This window comes from Colobus angolensis, unplaced genomic scaffold (assembly GCF_000951035.1).
Source record: "Colobus angolensis palliatus isolate OR3802 unplaced genomic scaffold, Cang.pa_1.0 Scaffold188, whole genome shotgun sequence".
Lineage (NCBI taxonomy): Eukaryota > Metazoa > Chordata > Mammalia > Primates > Cercopithecidae > Colobus > Colobus angolensis.
This window is the reverse complement of record NW_012115021.1, coordinates 4145979-4173701: the sequence shown is the minus strand read 5'-3', so window position 1 is coordinate 4173701 and position 27723 is coordinate 4145979. Positions and strand designations below refer to the sequence as shown.

General features: G+C 41.4%; 1 protein-coding gene across 3 annotated transcripts in view; it reads left to right on the top strand.

Annotated features, from left to right (window-relative positions):
* REPS2 (RALBP1 associated Eps domain containing 2) overlaps positions 1-27723 on the top strand; it is a 200979-nt gene that overhangs the window by 61480 nt on the left and 111776 nt on the right. For 2 of the 3 annotated variants that reach the window (XM_011940240.1, XM_011940241.1), the window contains exons 3-5: positions 10239-10387; positions 13173-13296; positions 17619-17716. In XM_011940240.1, coding sequence (XP_011795630.1) covers positions 10259-10387; positions 13173-13296; positions 17619-17716 — 351 coding nt within the window. In that variant the 5' untranslated portion in view covers positions 10239-10258. Of the gene's footprint in view, positions 1-10238; positions 10388-13169; positions 13297-17618; positions 17717-27723 lie in introns of all 3 variants that reach the window. The other variant, XM_011940239.1, reaches the window with a different exon arrangement.

Here is a 27723-nt window from a genome sequence, read left to right as displayed (position 1 = left end):
GTTAGTAGTGATATTCTAATTTTGAATAAAAGCTGTATCAAGCATTTTCAAGAGCTTTGCTTAAACTCTCTCTCTCTCTCTCTCTCTCTGTGTGTGTGTGTGTGTAGTTATAGTAGCTGCATCTGAACTAGGGTGCTGCACAACACAGGGCACATGATTTAAGGGGACACTTATTCTCAGGGCAAGTGCTGTCTCTGCATTTACACCACCCTGAGAGTGAGTGCCTCCTCAAATATTGGCACTAGGTATATATCTAGCCCCACCCTAGTCTGAGTTGGGGTTAAACAGATGGCAAAACAGCTAGGGCAGAAGGAAAGAAGGTGAAAATTAAGGAGTGGTAGAGAATTTCTGATGAGGAAAGCATGTGGTGAACATTTGCCCTGGGACCTGCTGTTACCTTTCTTTCCAGGGTCTGAACTTGAGCACGTGTGAGGACTGAGGGAAGATTAGGCAGAACCTAGGGTAGGGCTTCTCATCATTTTTGTGCCAGGAGCCCCTTTGGCAGTCTGAAGTCAGAATTATGTTTTAAATGCCACAAAGACATAGGATTATAATGGAAACCAATTATACTGAAATAATCACTAAAATAGTTAAAAGAAGTTGTTATATAACAACATACATGCTTCTAGGCCTGGCACGGTGACTCATGCCTGTAATCCCAGCACTTTGGGAGGCTGAGGTGGGCGGATCACTTGAGGCCAAGAGTTTGAGACCAGCCCGGCCAACATGGTGAAACCTTGTCTCTACTAAAAATGCAAAAATTAGCCAGGTGTAGTGGCACATGCCTTTAATCTCCTGCTGTGCAGGAGACTAGCTTGAACCCAGGAGGTGGAGGTTGCAGTGAGTCAAGATTGTGCCACTGTACTCCACCCTGGGCAACAGAGTGAGACTACATCTCAAAACAAACGAACAAACAGACAAAAAACCCAACCCCCAAAGCATAGATGCTTCTTTATTAATGCATTAAATAAAACATCTAACAGTGTTTGAAATAACCACTACTTTTTCAAAGTAGTGATATGCATAAACAGTACTTCAAGATGTCTGCCTGGCATGGTGGCTCTCGCCTGTAATCCCAGCACTTTGGGAGGCCGAGGTGGGCCAATCACGTCATCAAGAGATTGAGACCATCCTGGCCAACATGGTGAAACCCTGTCTCTACTAAAATAGAAAAAAATTAGCCGGGCGTGGTGACACACACCTGTAGTCCCAGGTACTTGGGAGGCTGAGGCAGGAGAATGGCATGAACCCGGGAGGCAGAGCTTTCAGTGAGCCAAGATCGCGCCATTGCACTCCAGCCTGGGCGACGGAGAGAGACTCTGTCTCAAAAAAACAAACAAACAAAAAACCCAAAACCCTAATCTGATAGGTGACAAAGTTATGGATATTGCTAGTGATGCTATAGTGGCTTGTTGCTTACATTCATAATGGAAAGAAATGCTAAATTTCAGTTACAGTAGGGAAAATAAAGATGGAATTTTTTTTCCTAGTCAAGGTGACAGAACCCGTGATTTCTTTTCACTAGTTCACTAGCTTGTGAACTCTGATGGTGCAATGACACGATTCATGTAGTCTTTGGGGCTGTGTTCCCCAAACTGGTTTATGGTCTGGTTGCAGTCTGGTACAGTTTGCAGTGAAAGGAGAGAGAATTAGGACAAAAGAATGAGTTATTTATAAAACTAAATGTATTCAAATCTAAGATTGGGTGTTTTTTGGTTCCTCTTGTTAAATGTCCTTTGTGAAATTGATAATGGGTAATAGTTTGGGGTAAAATTCTTGACGAGATAGAATGTTGGCAACTGTATGTTGACTTTCTTCATTTCTTTTTTTGTTGTTGCTGGGGGAGAGATTTTTCCTATTTTGTGAAATCCTAAAATTTGTGAGCCACTATTGTGGTCACGATTCTACTGCCAAGAAGATACTGAGGCAAATAATTGAATTCCCTTTGACTCCTCCCTTATCTGCAAAACAGTTGTTCTCAACCTAGGTGATTTCGTCCCTTTAGGGACTTTTGGCAATGTGAGGAGACATTTTTGGTTGTCCCAGCTGTGGAGGGGGACTGCCTGGCATTTAGCCGGTAGAGGCCAGGGATGCTGCTCAACACCCTACACTGCAGAGGACAGGACCCCCTCTTCCAACAACAACAAACTTATCTAGTCTAAAATGCCAGTAATGTTGAGACTGAGAAAGCCTACTGTAAAATAAGTATCAAGACTTAGGAACTCTAATCCTGCTGTGCTCTAGTTTTTTTTTTTTTTTATCATACAAGAAAGGTAGAAGGATTTTGTAGAATTGAGTCCTATTTCTGTGGCTTTTGTTTTCAAATGAGAATTATTTTATTCAAAGAAAAATAAAAGCAGATATTCTCTGGTTGAATTGAGGGTGGGGGTCCCTGTGCTTTGCCTATTTGACAAACCCTCTCTATCTCTTAGGGCTAGGAGAGAAATCTTTTGAGTGTGACAGCCAGTTTGGTAATTCATAGAAAAGACAGGATAGGAAGCCCAAGGGTAAATAAAGAAGCCCAGGAGGTAAGGTTGTAGCTGGCTCTGTGTGTGTGTGTGTGTGTGTGTGTGTGTGTGTATGTGTGATGTGTGTGTGGTGTGTGTGTGCATCCACACGGTGTCTCTGTATTTTGAGCACTAAATACTATCTTGGGATGTCTCAAGCTAAGGTCAGCTCATCTTTTCTGACTAATGTCCAACCCAATCCCCCTTTGCTTTTTTTCCCCTCAGTGTTCCTTTGTCAATTTCCTTTACACCCTCTCTCAGCCCTGCTACAGGGACACAGAGCTGCTTTGGACAAAGTTCGCCTATGCGGGTTCACTGACTGTATGGCTGGGCACTTGTGTTTTCTAGGGGTCTGTCCCTCTACCCCATACCCCTGTCGTTAGCTCTATTGTTGCTCCTTCCCAAAGGTTCTCCCCAACCTTCTGAGCTGTGGATTCCCACCTTATTTGTAAAAATCTTTGTTGTGGGATTCTTTGACAATCTAGTAAAAGCTCTGGATCTTAGCAGGAAAATACACATTGACATTAAAATAAAACATTGTAAAAAATGTTGCCTTCAATATCAGGAGTTTCTGGACCCCTAGAGCTGGTTCATGGAGCCCAGTGAAGAGCCCTTCTTCTAGAGTAATGTAATGTATGGGATGGATATAGAGGATGTAAGTTGGAAGAGACATAGTGGAGAAATTGAAGCCCAAAGAGGCAAAATAAAGGGGATACTGCTTGCTAGCAGCAGAGCCCAGTGGATTGTGGACCTCCTAACTCACTCCTGGGGTTCTACCCGTGGTATGGCCAGGAAATTTAACTTATCCACCGTCCTCCTCTGCCACAAATTTACAGGATCACCCTTCCCATTGTAACCTCCACCCCACCATCTAGCTATTACCTACCCATTTCCTAATTGACAAGAGGTATTTCAGATCAATGGGTAGATAGGAAGATAATAGGAGACTAGATGGCTTTGATTACTCAGGCCTGGGTTGATAAGACTGGCCTGATGTTTTTCTGTTTTTTGTTTTCCCCCAAAGTAACTTCAGGAAAATGTGTAGGGATGGTTTCACTTTGGAATTGTAGAACATTATTGTCATAATTCTTTGTTAACCTATAAGTAGCTGGTATAAGTGAATAGGTAAGAAAATGTAGTGGGAGAGAAGGGAGCCAGGAGTCAGGAGTCAAGAATTTTTGTTATGGTCATGGCTCTGCCACTATATTGCTACATGACTAAGACAAGTCTTGCTCTCCCTTTCCTGGGCTTATTTCCTTACCTGCAAAATGCAGACATTTGAGCAGGTTTTCTCTAGATTATTTTCTGAAATGCCACAGTTTCATGCTAAATGTTCAAATCTGTACTAGAAAGAATTTTAATGTTCAGGATGGCAATATAGCTTTGTGTCTGGGAATGTAGGTCCTAGCAATAGGCTACCTCATTATGAATCTTTCCTTCATTACGTTTTATTTGTGTGGCCTCAGGTAAGTTTCTTAATTTCTCTGTTTCAAATGACTCACTGGAAGAAAAGATATACCAATAACACCTGCCTTATAGAGTTGTTGTAAGCACAAAATCAGGGAATCCCTTATCAAACATTGTAGAAAAGCATCTACAACGATGTTATTTAATATGGTAGCCACTTGCCATGTGTGGCTATTGAGCACTTGAAGTGTGGCAGTGTGGCTAGTGTGACTGAGAAACTGAATTTTTAATTAAATGATTTAAATAAAAGACTTCAAACACTGTAAAATATTTTCTGTTAAATGCAGCCTTATTGATTTAGTAGGACACATTTCACTTCAACCTTGAATTCTGTAAGACGAGGGTCAGCAACCTTTTTCTATAAAGGGTCAGATAGATTTTGTGGGCAGTATGATTTTGGTTACAACTACTCAACTCTGTTGTTGTAGTATGAAAGTAGCCATGGACAACGTGTAAACAGAGGAGCATGGTTTTGTGCTAATAAAACTTTATTTATAAACATGAAATTTGAATTTTTAAAATTTTTTTATTTTTTATTTTTGAGACAGAGTCTCACTCTTGTCACCCAGGCTGGAGTGCTGGAGAGGCATGATCTCAGCTCACTGCCACCTCCGCCTTCCGTGTTCAAGCTATTCTCCTGCCTCAGCCTCCCAAAGTAGCTGGGAGCCACCATGCCTGGCTAATTTTTGTATTTTAGTAGAGATGGGGTTTCACCAGGTTGATCAGGTTAGTCTCAAACTCCTGACCTCAAATGATCTGCCCGCCTTGATCTCCCAAAGTGCTGGGATTACAGGGGTGAGCCACTGCGCCTGGACTGACATTTGAATTTCATATAATGTTTACATCATGAAATATTTTTCTTTCGATTTTTTTTTGGCAAATATTCAAACATTGTACTTGCGGGATGTACAGAAATAGGCAGCAGACTAGATTTGGTTCTTAGGTATACACCCAAGGTAAATAAATTCATGTCCATCAAAAAACATTTATAAGAATTTCACAGCAGCTTTATTTACAATGGCCCCACACTGGAAACAACCCAAATGTTTATCACAGGATAATGGATTAAAATTTTCAATATATTCTTTTTTTTTTCTTGAAACAGGGTCTTGCTCTGTCACCTAGACTGGAGTGTAGTGGCACCACTTCGATTCACTGCAACCTCCACCTTCCAGGCTTAAACCATCCTCCCACCTCAGCCTCCTGAGTAGCTGGGACTATAGGTGTGCACCACCACACCTGGCTAATTTTTATATTTTTTGTAGAGATGGGGTTTCGCCATGTTGCCCACACTGGTCTTGAACTTCTGAGCTCAAGCAATCTGCCTACCTCGGCCTCCCAAAGTGCTGGGTTTACTGGTGTGAGCTACTGCTCCCGGCTCAATATATTCTTAAAAGTGGATTGCTCCATAGCAATGAAAAAGAATGAACTATGTGTGCAATGCATTGGGTGATTATCACAGATAAAAGGGTTGTAAAAGAAGCTAGTCACAGGAACAAATACTGTATGATTCAATTTATGAAGTTCCATAATGGCAAAGATAATCTGCAAGTATAGAAATTAGTACAGAGGTTGCTGGGTGGAGCAAAGGGAGGTGATTTATGGAAAGGAACATGAAGGAAAATTCTGTATCTTAATTTGGGAATTTGAGTGTTGGTTACAGGGAGATATATATATATGTATGTTTGTGTGTGTATATATATATATATATATATATTTGTCAAAATTCTTCAAGTGGAACACTTACAGTTCCCTATAAATCATCCCACCACACAGAATACTCTTTACATAATTTAAAAAGAAATCAATTAGCTGCTTACATTTAACATTATAATAAGAATAAAATACAGATTTCTGGCCACAATGGCTCACATTCTGATGTAGCAACTATCAACTAGAGCTGTGCTGTTTCAGTATGGTAGCCAGTAGCTGCATGTGGCTGTTGAGCACATAAAATGTGACAAGTATGAATTGAGGTATGCAAGGAGGGTAAAATATACATGGGAGTTTGAAGGCTTAATATGAAAAAATAATGTAAAATATTTCATTAATAGTTTTTAATGTTGATTGCATGTTGAAATGATAATACTGGTTTAAAATAGATTATTAAAATTTTGCCATTAAAAATGTTTTGACATAGAAATTTTTTAATTGTGATAAAATACAAATAAAATTTCCCATCTTAACTATTTTAAATGTATAATTCAGTAATATGTAAATATAGTCACATTGTCGTGTAACTAGTTTCTAGAACATTTTCACCTCACCTTACAAAATGGAAACTCTGTATTCATTAATATTCATTAAACACCTTCCCATTTTCTTTTTTCTACCCAGTTCCTGGCAACTGACCCCCTTTTTCTTTTTTGTGAGTGCAGTAACGCGATCATGGCTTACTGCTACCTCCGCCTCCCAGGCTCAAGAGATTCTCGTGCCTCAGCCTCCGGAGTAGCTGGTATTACAGGCGCATGCACCACTACACCTAGCTAATTTTTGTATTTTTAGTAGAGATGGGGTTTTGTCATGTTGGCCAGGCTGGTCTTGAACTCCTGGCCTCAAGTGATCCGCCCACCTCAGCCTCCCAAAGTGCTGGGATTACAAGCATGAACCACTGCACCTGGCCTGCCCATCTACTTTCTGCTTCCACGAGTTTGACTACTCTTGATGCCTCATATAAGTGAAACCACACAGTACCTGTCTTTTCGTGACCAGCTTATTTCACTTCCTTTTTTTAAAAAAATGTGGCTCATTCTTTTTTGGCAGATAACGTTGAAACACTGTGAACAACTGCTGCCATTTTGATGGAACATGAGTTCTCTTCCCAGTACCCTCCACTCCGTATCGTCTAGCTAAAGAGGCTTAATGTCACTTGCCATTTATTATTGCATTTATGCTGTTTACATTTTTTCTAATGGATTGAGGAAATTGAGGTATTTCTTTTTTTCTTTTCTTTTTTGAGTGACAGGGTCACCCAGGCTGGAGTGCAGTGACATGATGCAGCCTTGAACTCTTGGACTCAAGGGATCTTCCTCCCTCAGGCTCCTGAGTAGCTGGGACTACAGGCATATGCCACCATGCCCAGCTGATTTTTTAATTTTTTTTTAACAGATGGGGTCTTACTGTGTTGTCTAGGCTGGTCTCAAACTGCTAGGGTCAAGTGATCCTCCCACCTCGGTCTCCCAAAGTGCTGGGATTACAGGCATGAGCCACCACTCCCAGCCTAAAGTATTCCTAATATATCTGTATCTCTATCAAATATGGGAAAACAAAGGATTTTTCTCTTTTGTAGAGGGTCAAGTGTTTAAAAAGGAGCAGGCATAATTTTCTTTATGGAAGGGAAAAATAGTCATTTATATTTAATATACAAAGCATTTCTATGTTCAAAGACTGTAACCTAAGATACCATTATGAAACAAATTGTCATCTTGGATGGCCACTCTCGTTGTCTCTTCAGACCCTCTGAACATTTAGTTTGAACTCTTACTTTGTTTGCTGCGTGTTAATTCAGTTCAGTTTGGGAGACAAGATTCTAACCAATGACTATAAATAGACCTTCTTCATGACAGAATCATTGTATAGCAGATACTTTATTGTTTAATTTTTTCAACATTTCACTATCAAATTTTGTGTACGTGTGACTAGGAAGAACACTCAGCTGAGTATGGTGACTCATGCCTGTAGTCCCAGCACTTTGGGAGGCCAAGGCGGGAGGATTGCTTGAGCTCAGGAGTTTGAGACCTGTCTGGGCAATATAGCAAGACCCCATCTCTACGAAAAATAAAGAAAGAAATTAGTCGGCATGGTGGCAAGCACCTGTAGTCCCAGCTACTCGGGAGGCTGAGGCAGGAGGATCAGTTGAGTCTGGGAGTTCAAGGCTGCAATGAACTATGTTAGTGCCACTGCACTTTAGTCTGAGAGACAGACTTTGTCTCAAAAAAACAAAAACCAAAAAAAAAAATTCAGACTGAAAATTTACAGACTACTTTTACCTTTCACTTCTTAAAAGCTTGTATCAGTTTAAGGAAAATGGCACCTTCATGAAAGTTTTCCGTGATAAGAATATTATTATGTATGGTTACAATTCTGTTAAGTGAGAGTTGCTTAGAACCACATGACCAAAGAAAGTATGAGATAAATTCAGCTGTATTTTGTCTTTTGCTGTTTGGTGGCTGTCTGGGTTAGAGAGGTGGTTTTCTAGGCACATAGTTCTAAATAAGTGCCATAGACTTATTAGGGTGGAAGAACGTGTGAAGGGACAGTATCCTAGACGATATCTGAGAGCCCTACTTAAGTCCTATTAATTGATATTCATAATTCAGTTAGTGTATTCCATTGCTCCTTGGAGGTATCTGTTGAATGCCAGTAAGACACTGGTCAGGGAGCTTATAAATACTGAGCATTTATTTCTTTTCTCCCTCAAGAAGTACTTGGAAGTAGAGTCATCCTCTTATGGGCAGATCAGGCTGCAAATTATTTTATGTGATCTTGTTTCATCTTTTTAGATCCTTTTTCCAGACCGAGCTGGAGCACATACCTGAGACCTAAACCATAGGATTAGCTTATATTTGATTTACTAAGAATCTAGAGTTTCTTTTCTCTTGCTTTTGAAGCCCATTCCTGCTTTGAGTGCTGGAGAGCTGCCTGAGGTTGGGAAACATTACGATTGGTTACTCTATTTATGTCTCTTGGGCCCTTGGCTGATTGATCGCACAGGGATTTGTCATATTGCCTGTTTCTTTTTTTCTGGAACAGAATTTTGCTCTTGTTGCCCAGGCTGGAGTGTAGTGGCATGATCTTGGCTCACTGCAACCTCTACCTCCTGGGTTTAAGCAATCCTCCTGCCTCAGCCTCCCGAGTAGCTGGGATTACAGGCGCCTGCCGCCATGCCTGGCTAATTTTTGGTATTTTTAGTAGAGACCGGGTTTTACCAGGTTGGCCAGGTTAGTTTCGAACTCCTGACCTCAGGAGATCCACCCACCTTCGCCTCCCGAAGTGCTGGGATTATAGGCATGAGTGAGCCACTGTGCCCGGCCACCTGCTTCTTTGAATCAAATGTGGACATAGCAGCTAAAAATAAACATCATGTGGATGTTAGAGAACCAGGGGCCTTCTTTGCCTGGGGAGCTCTAGGATACTTGCTTGCTGTTGCTAAGATGTTTTCTGGCCTTAGCACAGCATCAATCATTGAAAGTACAGCTGTGTTTTTGGAATAGAGTGATGATGGAAGTGCAAAGGCACACTGATGAGTATTATCCTGAACAATGGATACAGATGCAAATCATTATGCATAATCCATAGTGTCCCCATTTTTGTAGGGTTTTGTGCTATGTGATTGTGTGTGATTTGATGTGCTGAGAACTAGAAGTGTGCCAAAGTATCATTTCCGCTTTCAGAATAGTTTTGTTAGAATTTTGAAAGATAAGTAAATATACCAGACTGTTGCATTTCAACTCTTTGTAGCATTTTGAATGGCTAATGGTTTTGACAGTAGAATGTGGCTGAATGGTAGATTGCTTGCTCTGACTTGATATTGTGGCGGAATGATAGATTGATTGCTCTGTCTTGCTACTGTTTTCCTTATTCCATTATGAAAAGACAACCAGAGATTGGATGTGAAAATTCCTTAAAGAATTACATAGGGTGAGAAACTGTTCTACCCACTACGTTTGCCCTAGAAACAAGAGACTTTTCTGTAGAGCACTGGTTAAGAACCAGCTTGCCTGCATTCAAACCTTGGCTCTGCCACAGATGAGTTGTGTGATCTTGGGGACATTACTTAGCTCCTTTACGACTGTTTCCACTTTTGTAATGGTGGGGGTGGTAATGATAGTTTCATCGTACAGAGTAGTTGCGAGGATTAAATGAGTTAATATTTGGAAATCTTTCATACTGTGCCTGGCATATTTAAGCACTATGTGAATTTTACCTGCCACCATTTGTCACTTATTATTGTATTATATAATGTCATATCCTTTTTCTTGGTTGTTGAACTGAAGGATGAAATGGGAGATCAGTCCCAAATCTGAATTTATTCTGTGATTTGGCAACATTGAAAACTGTTAAACCAGAATACTTTGGTTAAACCATAGCATTTTAAAAATCATGACATTATTATGGGGTACTCATTGTTTCTAAATATAAATTTGTATTTAGTGCTCTGGAATTTTTCCTCAAAAATGATTCATCTTTTGGCTATCGAGTTCCCCTTTTTTGCAGTTTTTAAATAAAGTCTGACTGGAGCTTCTCTGATTTCTGGTCCTAAAGAATTGCCTCTGCCTCGCTTTATGATGTCAAAGAATGATGGTGAGATACGATTTGGGAACCCAGCTGAGCTGCATGGAACTAAGGTTCAGATTCCGTATTTAACTACAGAAAAAAATTCCTTCAAAAGAATGGACGATGAGGATAAACAGGTAAACATTTTAATCAGACACGTTCATTTGATTCTGACCATGAAACCACATGTAACAGGGCCTCGTATCTACTGTTCAGCTTCCAGCAAATCTCACCATCTGGAACCCAATTACAGACTTGGAAATGAGCCAGTAAAGTTTTCTCTTAGCAAAAAGGAGAGAATGACACATATGAATCACCACCAGCCACTTAAGGGCCCTTTAGAGCCTACTTTAAAGTAGAATTGTGTCTAAAATAAGGCTACCAATTTAATACATTTATTGATTTCACTAGGTCAGTGGTTTTCTAAATGGATTCTTGGAAATGTAACTTCCAGGAGTTTTTAATGGGTTCTCTTCTACAAAAAGAAGTCTTATGGAAAAGATTTCTCCTATTATAATAAATGTGTTTGGAGAATGCTGCTTCATATTCCCTTGTTGAGGGAAGAACTAAATCCTCAGTCTTGGAAATTTGTAGTGCACATTAGCACGGTAAAGGTCCTGAGAAGTTCTGCAGTGAAGAGACCTGGAAATCTGTGTTTACTAAACTTTTTTCACCAGGAAATTCTTTCTTGGGGAACATATTTGGAATACTATCTTGGGAAATGCTGCCATTACCCATTTAGCAGGTTTGGAACCAGAATAGGGAGGATAGGCTTTTAAAATTAGACTACTAATTGCAATAGCCAGATGATGATTGGTGGAGACAACAGTATAAAATCTCAGAAGTGTGGGCCTATCCAGAAGAAGTAAATAGTCTACATATTAGTGTACCCTGCAGGCATCAAGCTACAGCTCATACTTCCAGCAAAGATACTGAATCATGCAGAGAAGTCAAATTATGTTCAACATAGTGTCTTCTATAAGGTAAATAAATTTATTATATCATAGGAACACTTGAGGCTGGGCACGGTGGCTCACGCCTGTAATCCCAGCACTTGGGAGGCCCAGGTGGGTTTATCACAAGAGGTCAGGAGTTCAAGACCAGCCTGGCCAACATGGCGAAACCCTGTCTCTATTAAAAATACAAAAATTAGCTGGGTGTGGTGGCATGTGCCTGTTGTCCCAGCTACTTGGAAGGCCGAGGCAGGAGAATGGCTTGAATCCGGGAGGCGGAGGTTGCAGTGAGCCGAGATCACATCACTGCACTCTAGCCTGGGCCACAGAGCAAGACTGTGTCTCAAAAAAAAAAAAAAAAAAAAAAAGGGAAGACTAGAATGAAAATGTTTTTAAAATGCAATAAATATTAAATGATTATGTTGGAAAACTAACTTCTGTGACTTAACCTGTGATGTTGTATAGATGAGGTGTTGCTACTGAAGTTTTATATGGATTGTTAGGGGAAGTGTAGCACATCCTGTTAAACAATTCCATGTACTGTCGCTTTCATAATTCTGACACATTTTAAACCAGTTCTTCAGGGATGTATTTAAAAAGGAGGAGGTATAGGAATTTTCAGTCAATATTCTTTGGCATATTTTCCCACCAGCATTTGGAGAGGAATGAGGGTCCACTGTCCCACGGTGGTTGATGGCCTGGGAAATTTCCAGGCCCAGTCCCTGATTTTGTGAATGAGAATATATCCTTTCACTTCAGGCTGAGTTTATGCATGCCCCACCCAGTCTATGGGTGTGAGCTCGTGCTTTAGAGCAAACATGTTGCTTTTTCTTGAAGAAGAGTATTTGATCAGTATTTCAGATTACATGTTTTTCTTTAGACTAAGGGAGCCTATATATATAGTCTGTGGGTTGGTAAAAAGCATTGTTTTGGCTGGGTGCAGTGGCTCACGCCTGTAATCCCAGCACTTTGGGAGGCCGAAGCAGGAGGATTGCTTGAGCCCAGGAATTCAAGACCAGCTTGGACAACATAGCAAGATCTCATTTCTTAAAAAAAAAAAAAATTAGCTGTGCATGGTGGTGCATGCCTGTAGTCTCAGCTACTGGGGAGGCTGAAGTGGGAGGATTGCTCCCAGGAAGTCAAGGCTGCAGTGAGCTATGATCACGCCACTGTGCCGCAGCCTGGGTGACAGAGCAAGACCCTGTCTCAAAAAGCACTGTTTTCTTGTTACTTGAATACTCCAAAGTTACCAGTCTACTAATAAAGTTTTTTTTTTTTTTTTTTTTTTAAAAAAAAGAGGAAACCCAGCAGCAGATAAAGTTGCTTACTTTGCCTAGGGTTCTACATCAGGTTCATATTTGAATTGAGATTCAAATTGTAGCTTGTTAAGATTTCATCTTAGTGTTTGGGAGTAAGCTGGTTGGAATGGTTTACCTATAATGAATTGTTTTGCAGTCTCTCACTGTTTAAAAAAAAAAAAGCTAGCATTTTACTTTGACATAGTAAGCTCCAAGAATATTAAGTATTAATAATTTAGAAATATATATTTTAATATTCACATTCGCTGGAAGACTTGATAAGTATAAATCCAGGAAATAAATTTATTAATGAACGAAAATGAAATCTATTCACAGAGAGATCACAGTTGGGAGTAGGTATGAGTGCTATTTCATGTGATCAGTGTCTTTCATTTTCCAAAGGAAAATATTATTGGAATAACCAAAAGTGTTTCAGGCTGCTTTTAGTAATTTAGGTAACTCAGCACTGATGAGATTTTATTCTCTGGGAGACTTTTTGAATCCTCAGACACTGCTGTTTAACCATGTTGCATTTTTGAGAAAACATTTCCCCCCATTTGTTAAACCAGCTGGGTCACCAGCAGTAGAGTTGCGTTATGCTTCCTGACTGCAGCTCAGAACGCCAGGCTTGAGTGATCGCCTCTGAACTCTGATCTGGTTCTTTGAAGCAGGAAACACAGTCTCCCACGATGTCACCCCTCGCCTCCCCTCCTTCTTCCCCGCCTCATTACCAGAGGGTGCCCTTGAGCCATGGCTACAGCAAACTGCGGAGCAGCGCAGAACAGATTCATGCAGGTAAGAGGCGACCTGGGGGCCAGCTGTCCCAGGCAGTGTCTTAGAGGCTCCTTAATTTACCAGTCAGTGATGCTTCAAGCTGCTTAATTTCCTGATTTAATTACCCTTGTCTTTGGAAACATGGCTCAATTTAATTTTATATTCTCAAGCAAGGTTTTTTTAAAAAATAGATTTAAACATATTTGAGTAATGTTTCATCTCCTGTCCTAGAAATTAGTTCATCTTTAGACTTTTAAACAACTAGATGATTTAATCTTTCATACACAGATTTTATTGAATAGAACATACCATGTTAAGGGCTTGTATTTTTTTGGAATTGTTATTCCTTTCTGCAAACACACCGAAGATATTTATATAGTAACTGCTTTAATGAAATTTCTTAAGAAATATAACCGCAAAAGCAAAAGAGTTGATCCAGCCTTTGAAGACTGAGCACATAAATGAAAATATATAGGTCCTGTGCTTTGGAATAAGGATAAAGGAAATGCTAGGGGTAGCATTTTGCTGAGGGGTATGTAGCATGCACAGTTGTGGGGTTGCCTTCTTGCTCACATTTATGCTCTGCTGGCCTCGTTAGGTAGTAAAAAAACGTTAGTTCTGAGGATGACTTGCAGAGTTGGCTGCTCAGATTGCAGTACCTAAAGCACTGGAAATTCACTGCAGCATCTTGTCCTCCTGGGGTTCAGACTCCTAGTTTAAGATATGACCAATTTAAAGATATTCTAGAATTGGATATCTGAAACTGCCCCCCCCCCGTTTTATTTTGTGGGCGGTGGCCCCAAATGACCCAGTTTCTGCAGGTTTTTTACTGCATTAAAAATAGTGGTGACTTTTAGAGGGACACAGAAATAAAACTGCGTGCTAGGCTGAATAAAGAGAGGCTGTAATCTTGCAGAGAGAAGCAGGCGTGACATAGTGGCAATAGCTTTTGATTGGAAGCAGAAGGTTTATGGGTTTCTGTGACTAGCTGTAGGACTTTGGGCAGGCCATTAAACATCTCTGGACCATGATTACCTTTTCTCTCTTATAATGGAGTAACAGTATTCTGGAGGGGTATTAGAGGGTCAAGTGAGAATGTGAGTAAAGTCCTATGCATGTGCAAGATGATGTTGATAATGGATGGTAACAAAAAAATCACTGTCCTGCAACTTGAATATCGCAGTGGGGTTAGAAACTAAATGGAATTGGGAATTCTTCATTTTCCTCTTATAGTTTCCCCTGTCTGATTTCCCTATTTTCAGGAATGGGTTTTTTTTTTTTTTTTTTCCTATTTCTAATCTTATTTGGGGTTTGGAAGTTAGTTTTTAATTCACAGGTCAAACTGTTTTTGTTCTACTGAGTCAGCCTGTCAGCAAGTTCTACTTTGGTATTCCTTATAAAACGTTTCTGTACCTCCTACTTAATGTCCCATTCCCTCCTCATTCCATACAAATTGGGCTTCCATTCGCCCAGTGGTAATGAAGCAGCTTGCTTCTCTCCATCTTTCTTGACTCTCAGCAGCCTGTGCCAAAGCTGTCCATGCCTTCATTTCTTTTCATACTTTTTAAAAAGTGAGGTAAAGTATACATATGATAAAATGTACACATTTTACTTGTTTATTTTTGAGACAGGGTCTCACTTTGTCACTCAGGCTGGAGTGCACTGGTGCGATCATGGCACACTGTAGCGTTGATCTCCTAGGTTTGGGTGATCCTCCCTCCTCAGCCTCCTGAGTTGCTGGGATTACAGACATGTGCCACCACACCGGGCTAATTTTCTTTTTGTATTTTTTGTAGAGATAGTGTTTCGCCATGTTGCCCAGGCTGGTCTCAAACCCCTGGACTCAAGCGATCTGCTCTCTTGTCCTCCCAAAGTACTGGGATTACAGGTGTGAGCCACAGTGCCTGGCCATGCACATGTTTTAAATCTTCAACTTGAGTTTTAGCAAATGGATAGGCCCATGTAGCTACCACTTCGATCAATAATTGAACATATCCATTATGCCAGAGATGACCCTCTCCAGTCACTCTCTGCCCCCAATGCAGTCACTGTTCTGATTTTCATCACTATCATTAGTTTTGCTTCTTCCAGAACTTCATACGAATGAAAACACACAGAATGACTGACTGTACTCATAAATGTTTGCCATCTTTCCTTCAGCGTAATGGTTGAAATTTATCTGTATTGTTGTATCAGTAGTTCATTCCTTTTTATTATTTAGTAGTGGAATCTATTGTGTGAATGCATCACAGTTCGATGATCTATTCTCCTGTTGCTGGACATTTGAGTTGTTTCCAGTGTTTGGCTATTATGAATAAGGATACTATGAACATTCGTGTATGAGTCCTTCTGTGACATATGCTGTCATTTCCCTGGCTCCTAGGAATAGAGTTGCTCAGTTTTAGGGTAGTTGTATATGAAACTGCCAAAGAGTTCTGGTTTGACACTGAACTTCAGAGTGATGAAATCTTTAGGTTTTTTTTTTTTTTTTTTCACACCTCTCCTTGGAGAAAGATGGTACTTCCAGTTCTTATTAAACCTCTTGTAAGGGGATCAAAGAATTATTTGTTTTGCATTGTATTGCATGCTTGGGGTTTCATTTGGGAAGAGAGAGAGTTGAGTAATAGCTACTTTTTAACCTCCTGAATTCAGATCCAATTGAGGAAGGAGCCAGAAGTCAGACAATTGACAGCCTGAATATCAGCTTTATTACTGATATAGCTGATCAGAGCACATGTCTTAGATTTGTGACCAGATGGGCTTTAGACACTCACCTTTCCAGTCACAGGCAGGCTTGGCCATCCCAGGTTTCTCACACAAGTAGGAAGAGAAAATCTGCCTCTCCAAAAATGGCCCCCATGCAGCTGAGTCTTCATCCAAGCCCTACTGATGAGACAGTTCTGTCTCTTCCAAGAGAAGGCTCTTGTAGGTGAGGGATGGAAGCCAAGGGCCAGATGGTGGCTTGTTCCCCCATGTGTCTCCCTTGGAAGTAGAAGTAGAAGCTCTTATGGGAAGCAGAGGCACGTGGGATTCACTTCCTAAGGAAAGCTCATGACCGCTATCACCCCAACCATGCCACAGTTCACTGTGTTTCAAACCTTTTGGCAGAGCGCAATTGGTATTAGTGGTTTAATTCAGTGCTCCATCAACAAGGAATGATTTTAAAAGTCCTACTTCTTCTCAGAAGACAATGGCAGCCTACCTGCTGAGACTTACTTTTTAAGATTTGGATTATGTGCTCTCTATGTTTGTTTATTTTGCAGTTTTTATATTTGCATTCATTCTTAGCAGGTTCTGAAAATCTACTTAATGGGTTGCCAGGCAATTGTTTTGCTATTTTAATGTGTGTTAATACATTGTAACGTTTGTGTTCCAGTTACTAGGAAGAAATACAAAAAGCAGATGTAAGCCCAAGAGTGATGTATCATTCTTGATGTGCTATTGTTGTACCTTCTTTATTTTAAAAAGAGCAAACTATGTTAAACATGAGGTCATAACAGGCTGCTCTGCTCTCTACCTAATTTTATTTGTGAGTAAGCTACAGAAATAAAACATTTTACTTATTTATATATTTTCAAAAACTTGAACTATTAACCTATAGAGATGAGAAATAATTTCAACTTGGGTGATCATTTCTGCTTTCTGTTGGAGCTGCATACTACCTGGTTATGTTTAACTGTCTCCCTGCCATATTGGTAAGGTCATTATTAAGTCTTCTGGAAATAAAAGGAGGGAAAACATACATTCGTTTTTGTGGCTTAAAAAGTTATTTTAAAGGCAGCAAAATTGTTTTTTTAAAGTTTGGTTATTGAATAGTAGAATAATAAATATAAAATATATTCATTTTTGTAGTTTTCTCTACATGATTTTACATTCTGTTTGATTTATTTTTCAAAAATAATGTTGGTTCTTAGTGTTCAAAATGCACATTAGTTTTCTTCTTGGAGAAGTAGATGATCAATGGAAGACATTTACATAGGGGGATATGTAGAATTTACCTCATATTTAGAATTTGAACACTTACGACACTTTTCTAGCTATTGTTGCTTTCTATCCCAATTGAAGTTCTCACTGTTCCACCTTCACAATTTATTCCTAATCTTAACCCAATGTAAATATTTTTCTGCTTATCATGAATTGGTTGACTGTCTTTAGATTGTTTAGTGAAATTGTGCCAAAGAGAATCAGGGTTGTCAGTCCTAGATGGCCCTATGAGTATATACTCATGATTCTGTTACCAGTTCTTTCTTGAAAAGCAGAGGCTGTATCAGTTTGAATGTGAAGTCGTAATTTTTGGATGGAATCTTTGCATACCATGCTGACTTTCCTTTCTGCTGTTTCAGCTCCTTATGAAGCTAGGCAGCCGCTTGTCCAGCCCGAGGGATCCTCATCAGGGGGCCCAGGAACCAAGCCCCTTCGGCATCAGGCTTCCCTTATCCGGGTAAGTGATGATGCAGGCTTATGCCAATGGGACAGTAGAGTCAAGCTTTGGACTTCAGAGACATGGCTTTTTGATGGACCTTTTTTTTTCACTGAAAGGAAGATACGAAACTGCTCCTTCATGCAAATATTGCATGTCTTGTTTGGTTGCTTGTATAAATTCCTAATTCTTTTCTACTGTGTATGTTTCTATGCCTTCTCAGTGTCTCCAGAATAAATTAGGCTGTTTCTTGATCTTTAGTATATCTAAAATGTCCCTCTGCCTTCACCTGTCTAGTCATTCATTAGCCACTGCCTTCAGGAGAGCTTCACTTTTTCTAAAGCAGCCCGTCTTGTCTCTGCCTTATTCTTTATTATTACTCATTTAATGCATGGTTAACTGTTTTCCATTTGTTTTGTGCCTCTAATTACATGGTAAACTTTTGGAAGACAGAGGTAGTTCTGTATTCTCTCTCAGTGCCTAGACCAAGAGAACAGTTATTGTGCAAGTGGCAGCAGCTACTGTTTCCTTATGTAATAAATACAAAAGAAATATTATGGCAAAAGCTTCTGGCTATACCACAGCTTAGACAATTTCAGCTTCCCTTTCTGCAGTGTTTTCCTTTGGATAAAGAGCTCTTATTTTGTTCTCTGTCTGCAGCTGTTGCCTTGTGTAGTGTCTCTGGGTCCTGTGCTGGGAAGTTATATTCTCAAAGAAGGGTGTGTGTGTGTGTGTACATGCACGCGGGTGTGCAGGTTTACTATTTGACACTAAAGACACGAGGAAGTGGGGTGGTTTGTATAACATTTCAGTCATCTAACTCAGGAAGAAGGAACATTTTTGCACAGGCACTTCTACTCAGAATAGAAGGGTGGGGTCAGACACTCCCATAAAGACGTGGGCTGCTAGTTTAGAACAGAATAAACAAAGTCTTAAGAAGATCCAGGAGTTCATGGAATACCTTCTGGGGATGGGGCACTGTGTTAGACAGGGTGCAGAACTTGATCTTCTAAGGTGGGACTCTGTGTACAAATAATTTCTTAAAGATAATAATTTAGCCATAGGCTATTTTTTATATTTAATGCTTCCGACAACCATAAGATCTAGTTACTGCTGCTTCTAATAGTGTAAGTGAGTTGACTGTGGTTGAGAGAGGTCGAATAGCTGGTCTAAGGTTTCATTCACTAGTGTCAGTGGCAGAGTCAGAGTTTGAATCCAGGCCTGTCCAATGTCAAAACTTGCTCCTTTCATTACTTTGGCCTACATTAGAGTCCCATATTACAAGAAGGCTAGGTTCTAGAGTTGGTACATAAAGAAACATTGGGTGTAGTAAAAAATACTCTTGAAAAATCCCTTATTGGTACCACATTGGAGAATCAATATGCCATTTGCTCCCAGGGCCAGTACAGCTCAGTTTTATCCCCAATTTGGAAAAGACACTTGTTTCTTCAGCTGAGCTCCAGATGTAGTAGTTGGCTGTGTTTAGAGATCCTGTGGTACAAAAATATGTGCCTTTAAACACGAGAATCACACCCACTGTGGAGTGAGGTTTACGTTAGAAAAGGTATCAGTAGGACTGGGATTTATCCCTAAGCTCTCCAAAATGTGGCTGTGCAGGTTCCTACAGAGTGTGTCCTGGCTCTACAGAGGCCAGATCCTGAATGGTTAGGATGCTAGTCAAACTACCAGTGCATACTGAGCTTTACAGCAGTGTGACTGGGCTAACCAAACCCTTTCTACCTAGCCCCCTGGATGGCATGGGCATGGATGCTCATTTGGATTGGCACCCTGTGGCTTCTCTTCTAATCTCCACGTTCCCTTTTCTCCTGACAAACATACTTTGGGAGCCCTTCACTCAACTGATATTTAGTGAACACCTATTAAGTGCCAGGCACTGTGTTGAGAACACAGAAATGAGGCATAACACTAACAGTTTCTGCCCTCATGGAGCTACTGGAGAGATGGTCATTAACCAAACCACCACAAAGTAAATATATAATTATGATATGGGTTATCAGTAGGAATTACACTATACTTTGAGGATGAAAATGGGCGTGGGGTATGACCTAGCCTTGAGGGGCAGGGGCTGATCAAAGAAGGCTTCTGGTGGGGGGGCAACATTTGAGTTATGAGAAGGGTACATAGGTGTTACCCAGGTGATGGGGTGGGAGTGCGGGAGCAGGTGACAAGATGGAGGGAACCACATATACAAAGACATTTCCTATGGGTTTGGCATTTTATGGACATTATCTCTTTCAGCGCCCACAGCTAGCTTATGAAGTAATTAGTGTTGTTACCCCATTTTTCAGATGACAAAACCTGAGATTTAGAGACCTTATTTGATTTGCCCACGTTCACAGCTAGGAAGTGGCAGGGCTGGAGTTCAAACACTGGACACGATTCCTCAGTCCCTGGCTCAGGAACCAGATGGATGGTCGTGTCACCTGTTGAGTTAGGAAGCCCTAGATGAAACACTGGCACTGGGGAACGATCACAAGTTCAGTGTTTGATGTCAGGAACTGAGGTTTTGAGATAGTCCAGAGAAGTTGTTGAAGAACTGGTAGATTACATGGGTCTGGAGCTTGGGAGCGAGCTTAGGCTGGACATAGGTATTTGGCAGCAATTGGCTATCAGAAGGTCTCATGGTATAGTGCAGAAAAAACCAGGCAGGTGCTCGCCCAAGTCCAACAAAACTCTGTGTGACCTTGGGCAAGTTACTTCTCTTTTCTGTAATACAAATGACTTCGAATGGATTTAACAGCCCATTGTAACAATCAGCAACAGACCGATTCTCTTAATGTGTCTGTGGTTTGCATGGCTGATGTGTTTTTCTTTCCTCTGTTCTTAGGTTTCCTTCTTATGCCTGTTAACTTGGTTTGGCTGGACTCCATGTTCCAGAAAGCAAAATGCCAACCTGAATTAGTCATGTAGATGAGGGGATTTGAAGTGAAGGTTCTTGGTGATAAGGGATTAGTGTTTACTGGGCATAGTGGTAGGCCTAGGCTGGGGTGACTAATTCCCCTCATGTTGCCACGTTAATGTGCCGATGGCAACCTTCTTTCTCTTCTAACTAGTTCTCTGGCCTTGTATTCCAGTTCTTCCTGCCTGATTACAAGGGGGCATGTCCTTTGGGTCCCGGGGGAAGCCTTTAGGGACTCCCAGCCAGTGCTGTTGCAACCCATGGTGTTGGCATTTTAGAGGTGCTTATGCCAATCCAGTGCCTAAACATTGGAATGATTTGTCTTTTTGCTTACTATTTTTAGGAATTTCACTTTTGTTCGGGTGTTGGATTTTTTTCCCTCTGAAATTTCAGACAGTAAGCATATCCTGTGTTGGTGGATGGTTGATAGTGCTTTGTAAAGAAATTATAAGACTTATTTTCTGCTTCGTCTGTTATCACATGTTTAGAGGTTGTTTTGTGGTTTGTTTTTCACAAATTACCCTCAACATCTAGATAGTGTAGTCGTTTGTAATTTTGCTGGCAAAAGATTTAGAATTGCACCCTTTACTCCTTCTGTTCTCGACTGCCTCTGTTTCTGCAAGGGTTGTGAGAAACTTTATGTTAAGCCCTTGTCTTTATTGTTTCCTTGGCAGCTGTGGACACTGACCACCTTCTCGATATGCTCTCATCATTTGGTGTCCATTATGCCTGCTCTCCTGGTTTTCCTCCTGCTTCTATTGCTGCCCCTGCCTCATTTTTTTCAATCCTCCTTCCTCTGCCCTTTGCTTGTTATGCTGGAGAACCCTGGGCCCACTTCTCACTCTACTTACTCTTTAGCTATGTGGATGCTGTTGACCACATAGCACCATCTGCCAGACATCTTCACTCTAATGTTCCACTGTCACTTTCAGCTGACATGTCTTTCTCATAAAATCAGCTTTCACCCTTCCACTCCTAGCTCTACCCACCCATCAGCACAGGCCAGAATGCTGGTCATTGTCTTGGACTTCTCTCTTTCCTTATGCCTGCTCAGTCCCCAAGTCCTGACCATACCACTTTTCAAATAGCTCGTGTCTGTCCATCCCTCTGTGCTTCTTTGTTCAGGTCATTATCCTTTTCACTGACTGTATTGTATCAGCCTCTCTTTCTTCTTACTTCTACTCTTGCCTTCTCCCAATTCATTATTCTCGTTGCACACAAACAAACTTAAAAACACAAATCTGATCATCCTGCTGACTTGATTGAAGCCTGTCCCTCTCTGCCCATGGCTCTTAACATGTCATCCATGTTGCTCTCTGGCCCTCACCTACCTCTTCAGCCACAGCAGCTCACTGCCACTCTCCCTCCACTCTCTGGCCATTTCCAGGATGGTCAGTGTTCTCTGCGTGGGAGCCTTACTTTTCACCCTCACTTTTGCCTTCTTTGTTTTTTCCTTTGTCTCAATTCATCTATACTTTTTTCTCCATTGAGAACATGAAACGTAAGTGTTTTCTGATATTTTCTTGTATATGCGATGTTTCCTTTTTTTTTCATTCTTAAAAAGTAAAAGGTCCATTGCTCGTCAGCTCATTTATGTGTGAAACTCAGCCAGAGGGATGGGTGTCTGATCATTATTGGTTTCCCATCTCAGAGCCAACCAGGGTTGCCTGTTTCTTTTGTATCATTCTAGGAACATTTTACGCATGTACATGCAAATATAGGTATTCATATATATTAATATGTGTGTGTGTGTGTGTGAGTGCATGCTCTTTCTGTCTATCTATCTAGCTAGCTGGCTAGCTAGCTATCTGTATTTTTTGAGACGGAGTCTTGCTCTGTTGCCCAGGCTGGGGTGCAGTGGCGCAATCTCGGCTCACTGCAAGCTCTGCCTCCCAGTTTCATGCCATTCTCCTGCCTTAGCCTCCCTAGTAACTGGGACTACAGGCGCCTGCCACCACCCCCAGCTAATTTTTTGTATTTTTAGTAGAGACGGGGTTTCACCATGTTAGCCAGGATGGTCTGGATCTCCTGACCTCGTGATCCACTCGCCTCGGCCTCCTAAAGTGCTGGGATTACAGGCGTGAGCCACCACGCCCGGCTACATATATATATATTTTTTAGACGGAGTTTCGCTCTTGTTGCCCAGGCTGGAGTGCAATGGCACCATCTCGGCTCACTGCAACCTCCACCTCCCGGGTTCAAGTGATTCTCCTGCCTCAGCCTCCCAAGTAGCTGGGATTACAGGCATTCTCCACCACTCCCAGCTAATTTTGTATTTTTAGTAGAGACGGGGTTTCTCCATGTTGGTCAGGCTGGTCTGGAACTCCTGACCTCAGGTGATCTGCCCACCTCAGCCTCCCAAAGTGGTGCAATATATTTTTACCTGACTTTAGGGAGACAGGTTTGGCAAATGAAATATCCTTCCAGCTAGATCGCACTAGAAAAAGTTATCTTTTATTTAAAACCAAAACACACTCACTTTTCAAAACCTCAGTATACTGTTGTGATATTTTCTTTGCTTTTTGGAGGGATGAAAAGTAACAGTTTTCTAGAACATATTCTTGACACTCACTACTCTTCTTCAGAGATGAAAAAATGACCAATAGAGTTTAGAGACCTCTGTTACTCTGCCATTCCTCAGGGGGCTTATTTATATTTTTGGTGTAAGTTTTCTAATGATCAGGTAGGGGAGGGGATGTTAGGCATTGTTAGCCAGCACCATATTCATCTCAAAGTGCATAACTTGAAACATGTTTATTTAACTTAGTTATCTCCTTTCCTCCCTCACTTTCTCTTCATCTCAGTTTCTTGCTGTACCTCCTCCCCTAGATATAACTGCAGGTATTTATGGCTAGAAGCAGGTGATCTCCACTCCTTGGGTCCTCTTGGAACCCAAGAGAAAAGGCAAGTATGTGAAAGATGATTAAAGAAATGAATATTCCTGAGGCTCTGTTGGAGTGGTGTTGGCCTGAGTCAGAAGATAATTGATAGTCACCACAAATAAATTGTTCATTCTGAGAGCTTTAATGAAAACAGCAGGAAATAGCCTTTTGGAGAGGCTGACATTGCACCGAGAGATCTTCTTGTGGCATGAAAGATATTTTATGGGTAGACTGAACCAGGATGCAAGGAAGATAAGGAGAGCGGAGGAGTGAGAATGACTGATGGGTTGGGATGGGCTTGAATGAGATGGGTTAGAGTCGAGTCATGAGAGAGTTGGTCATCTGAGTTTGGAAGAAGAATGAAGCAGGTAAACAAGCAGGGCATACTGGGTACGGTCTTGGCCACTCTGGTTGTCTAACCTAATAATCAGTCCAGGGAATTGACCCATGAAGCAGGTCAGGACCACCCGGGTTCTTTTGGGGTTCAAGAATTGTTTACCAAGGCATTACTTGGTAAGTAAGTGTTCATATGAATGTGTGTGAGCTCTCAAACAAACTTGTTCTTCAGAGCAATTACAGATTTAAAAAATTTGTCAAACATTCAACAGATACAAAAGAGCACAGTGAAAAGTATCCCTACCATTTCCCCCCTCAGCCACTCATCCCAGGGGCAACTGATATGACCCATTTATTTTGTATAGTCCTATACAAAACATTTATATAATATTGTATATGAATATCTTATTTATATACAAGTGAAAATAGGTATTATATATATAATTATGTAATATAAGCAAAACACAGTTATACTTTTTTACACATATGGTGGCACACTATACGTCTAACATGCATTTAGCACTAACAATAAGCTTTATTAACGTTCTATAGCAGCACATAAAGTACTTCCTCATCTTTTTGTTTTTTACAAATGCATAGTATTTCCTTGCCTGCTCTTGTGTAAATCATTTAGCCAGCCCCTTTTGATTGACATCTCGTACTTGCAATCACTGCATTGTTTGCAGATATATGGGGGACCAATTCCTAGAAATTGAAATATTGGGTGAAAATGCCTATATATTTGTAATTTTTGATAACGACTTTCAAATTGGAAGTATAGCAGCTTGTGTACTTGCCAACAATATATGAAAACGTCTATTTTCTCGTACCTTTGTGAACACAATGTGCTAACAAATTTATGGGTCTTTGCCAATCTGATAGGTGAAAAATGATAGCTCACTGTAGTTTAATTAGCATATCTCTTTATTAGTGAAGTGAAATATCTTAAGTTTATGAGTCGCTTGTATTTCCTTTTCTGTGAACTATTGATTCATATCCAGTGCCCCTTTTTCTTTTGAGTATTGGTTTGTCATTCTTAATGGCATGAAACCAGAAACTGATCTGTCTTTTCCTTTGGATCAGAGATATACTGGAGTGTGTGTGGAAGATTGCTCCCTGAATGGTGAGAGGAGATGCTGGCACCTGAGGCTCTTGAAGGAGTTATGGACCCCAGCTGCTTCCTAGTTCTGGAGAACCCCAGGCCTGCCTGCAATGGGGATTTCTTGTTTATAAGGTCATGACAATAAAGTTGAATTACTTAGTTTATGGGTAGAGATTAGGGCTAAAAAAAGTCCTCTGTTAGGCCGGGCGCAGTGGCTCAAGCCTGTAATCCCAGCACTTTGGGAGGCCGAGGTGGGCGGATAACGAGGTCAGGAGATCGAGACCATCCTGGCTAACACGGTGAACCCTCGTCTCTACTAAAAATACAAAAAACTAGCCGGGCGAGGTGGCGGGCGCCTGTAGTCCCAGCTACTCGGGAGGCTGAGGCAGGAGAATGGCGGGAACCCGGGAGGCGGAGCTTGCAGTGAGCTGAGATCCGGCCACTGTACTCCAGCCTGGGCGGCAGAGCGAGACTCCGTCTCAAAGAAAAAAAAAAAAAAGAAAAATGAAAAAAAGTCCTCTGTTGTTAGAGATGGTAAATGTCAACACTTGTGTGTATGTGTTGACCTCTCAGCATTGCTTAGACAGCTAAATTCTGTTCCTTTCACTGAAATGGGAGGGAGGAGGAGATAGAGGTAGAGATATAGGTAGAGGGAGAGAGTGTGAGTGTGTGTTAGGAAGAGTGAGTTTGATGCATTTTCTAGGTATGTATGTGCCTTATTCTTGAGATCTTCTTTCACCAAATTCATTCCCCATTTTATTTGAGACCCCAGCTGGACTTTTACACCATCTCCTAAGGGGTCAAAGGTTAACATGTCCTCCAGGTGTCCTACTTCACTGAGTCTCCTGTAGAACCGACATATACCTGAATGGACACTATTGCATGAGGAGGTCCTATTTTTTCATAGCCTCCAGTCGCCTGCTTACTTATTTTCTTCACCTGCTTGTAGTTCTCTTTCTGATTTTCTAGCCCTTAACTTTTGAGGAAGGATTTCTAGCCCTTAACTTTTGAGGAAGGAAACATTTAATCTTAACTGATACTGAAGTTTATTTTCTCAGTGCAGATCTTTTCTACTTGTTTCTTTTTTCCTTTTCTATTTATTTATTTACTTACTTACTTACTTACTTACTTACTTACTTACTTACTTACTGAGATGGGGTCTTGCTCTGTCACCCAGGCTGCAGTGCAGTGGTGCGATCTCGGCTGACTACAACTTCTGCCTCCCAGGTTCAAGCAATTCTTCTGCCTCAGCTTCCCGAGTAGCTGGGACTACAGGCATGCGCCACTGCACCCGGCTATTTTTTTGTATATATTTCTTTTAGTAGAGACGGGGTTTCACCATGTTGGCCAGGGTGGTCTTGAACTCCTGACCTCAGGTGATTCACCCACCTCAGCCTCCCAAAGTACTAGGATTACAGGCATGAGCCACCATGCCTGGCCTCTACCTGTTTCTTAGTGTATTCCTCAGGTGCTCACTGTGTACCCACACTTCTTGACAATAAAAGAGATGTTTAGTTAATTTAGCCTCCCAGATATAGCTGAAAACACTGGGTTGAACCCCTGATTCCAGGCAGTACTTTGCAAATCTGGAAAGGATAGTAGCTTATTCCCCAGGACCTTTTGGTCTCACTTATATGCCAGGCTATGGATATGGAAGACTTCTTTACAACTGGCACCATTTTAGCCCCTGGGCCCATCAGTCTTTCCCTTGATCTCAGGCGAGCAGGGGGTGTCATGCCCCCAGTTGCCTATCCCAACAATAATCACTACTGACTGAGATGCTTCTTTGGTCCCAGTGCTGTGCTGGCCCTTTTCAGTCCTCCCAACAATCTCACAAGGTAGGTATTACATCTTTCATTTGTCCATTTGGAAATACTTAAGTGGCTTCCATGAGTCAGCCACCATGCCAGGGGTACATTGAGAACTACACATACAGCCCCTTGCTCTCTAGGTGCTTGCAGTCAAAAAGGGGAGGTAGATTTGAATCAAACGATCCCACCTATGCATGTGGAATTAAAAACTGACAATTGCCCTAAAGGCCTTGAAGCGTGGTACCATGTAGCAAAGGAATCCAGCCTATAGCTAGAAAGTGAGATAAGGCTCCTTTAACAAAGTATCTGTTGAACTGAGCTGTGAAGGATGAATAGGAGTTAACCAGGCAAAGGAAGGATGGTACTGGGAGGTGAGGAGATGAGTGGAGCATTTTCTGTAGAGGTAAGAGCCTGGACAAAGGGCACACCTTGATCAAGGTTCTTTTTTTTTTTTTTTTGAGACGGAGTCTCACTCTGTCGCCCAGGCTAGAGTGCAGTGGCCGGATCTCAGCTCACTGCAAGCTCCGCCTCCCGGGTTTACGCCATTCTCCTGCCTCAGCCTCCCGAGTAGCTGGGACTACATTAGCTGGGACTACAGGCGCCCGCCACCTCGCCCGGCTAGTTTTTTGTATTTTTTAGTAGAGACGGGGTTTCACCGTGTTAGCCAGGATGGTCTTGATCTCCTGACCTCATGATCCGCCCGTCTCGGCCTCCCAAAGTGCTGGGATTACAGGCTTGAGCCACCGCGCCCGGCCCAAGGTTCTTAATTATGGACACCAGAATCTCCTTTGGCCAGTTGAAGCAAATAGTGATTTTTAATAAGGGATTTGGACAGCCTGCTAACTCTTTGGAAGGGCTGAAGATACAGACCCTATTCTGAGTTTGCAAGAACAATCTCCAAAACCTCACAGCAGAGCTGGGCTGCTGAGAGAGCTTTGTCTCTGCCACAATCAGAAAGCAACAGCATTGGGAAACTG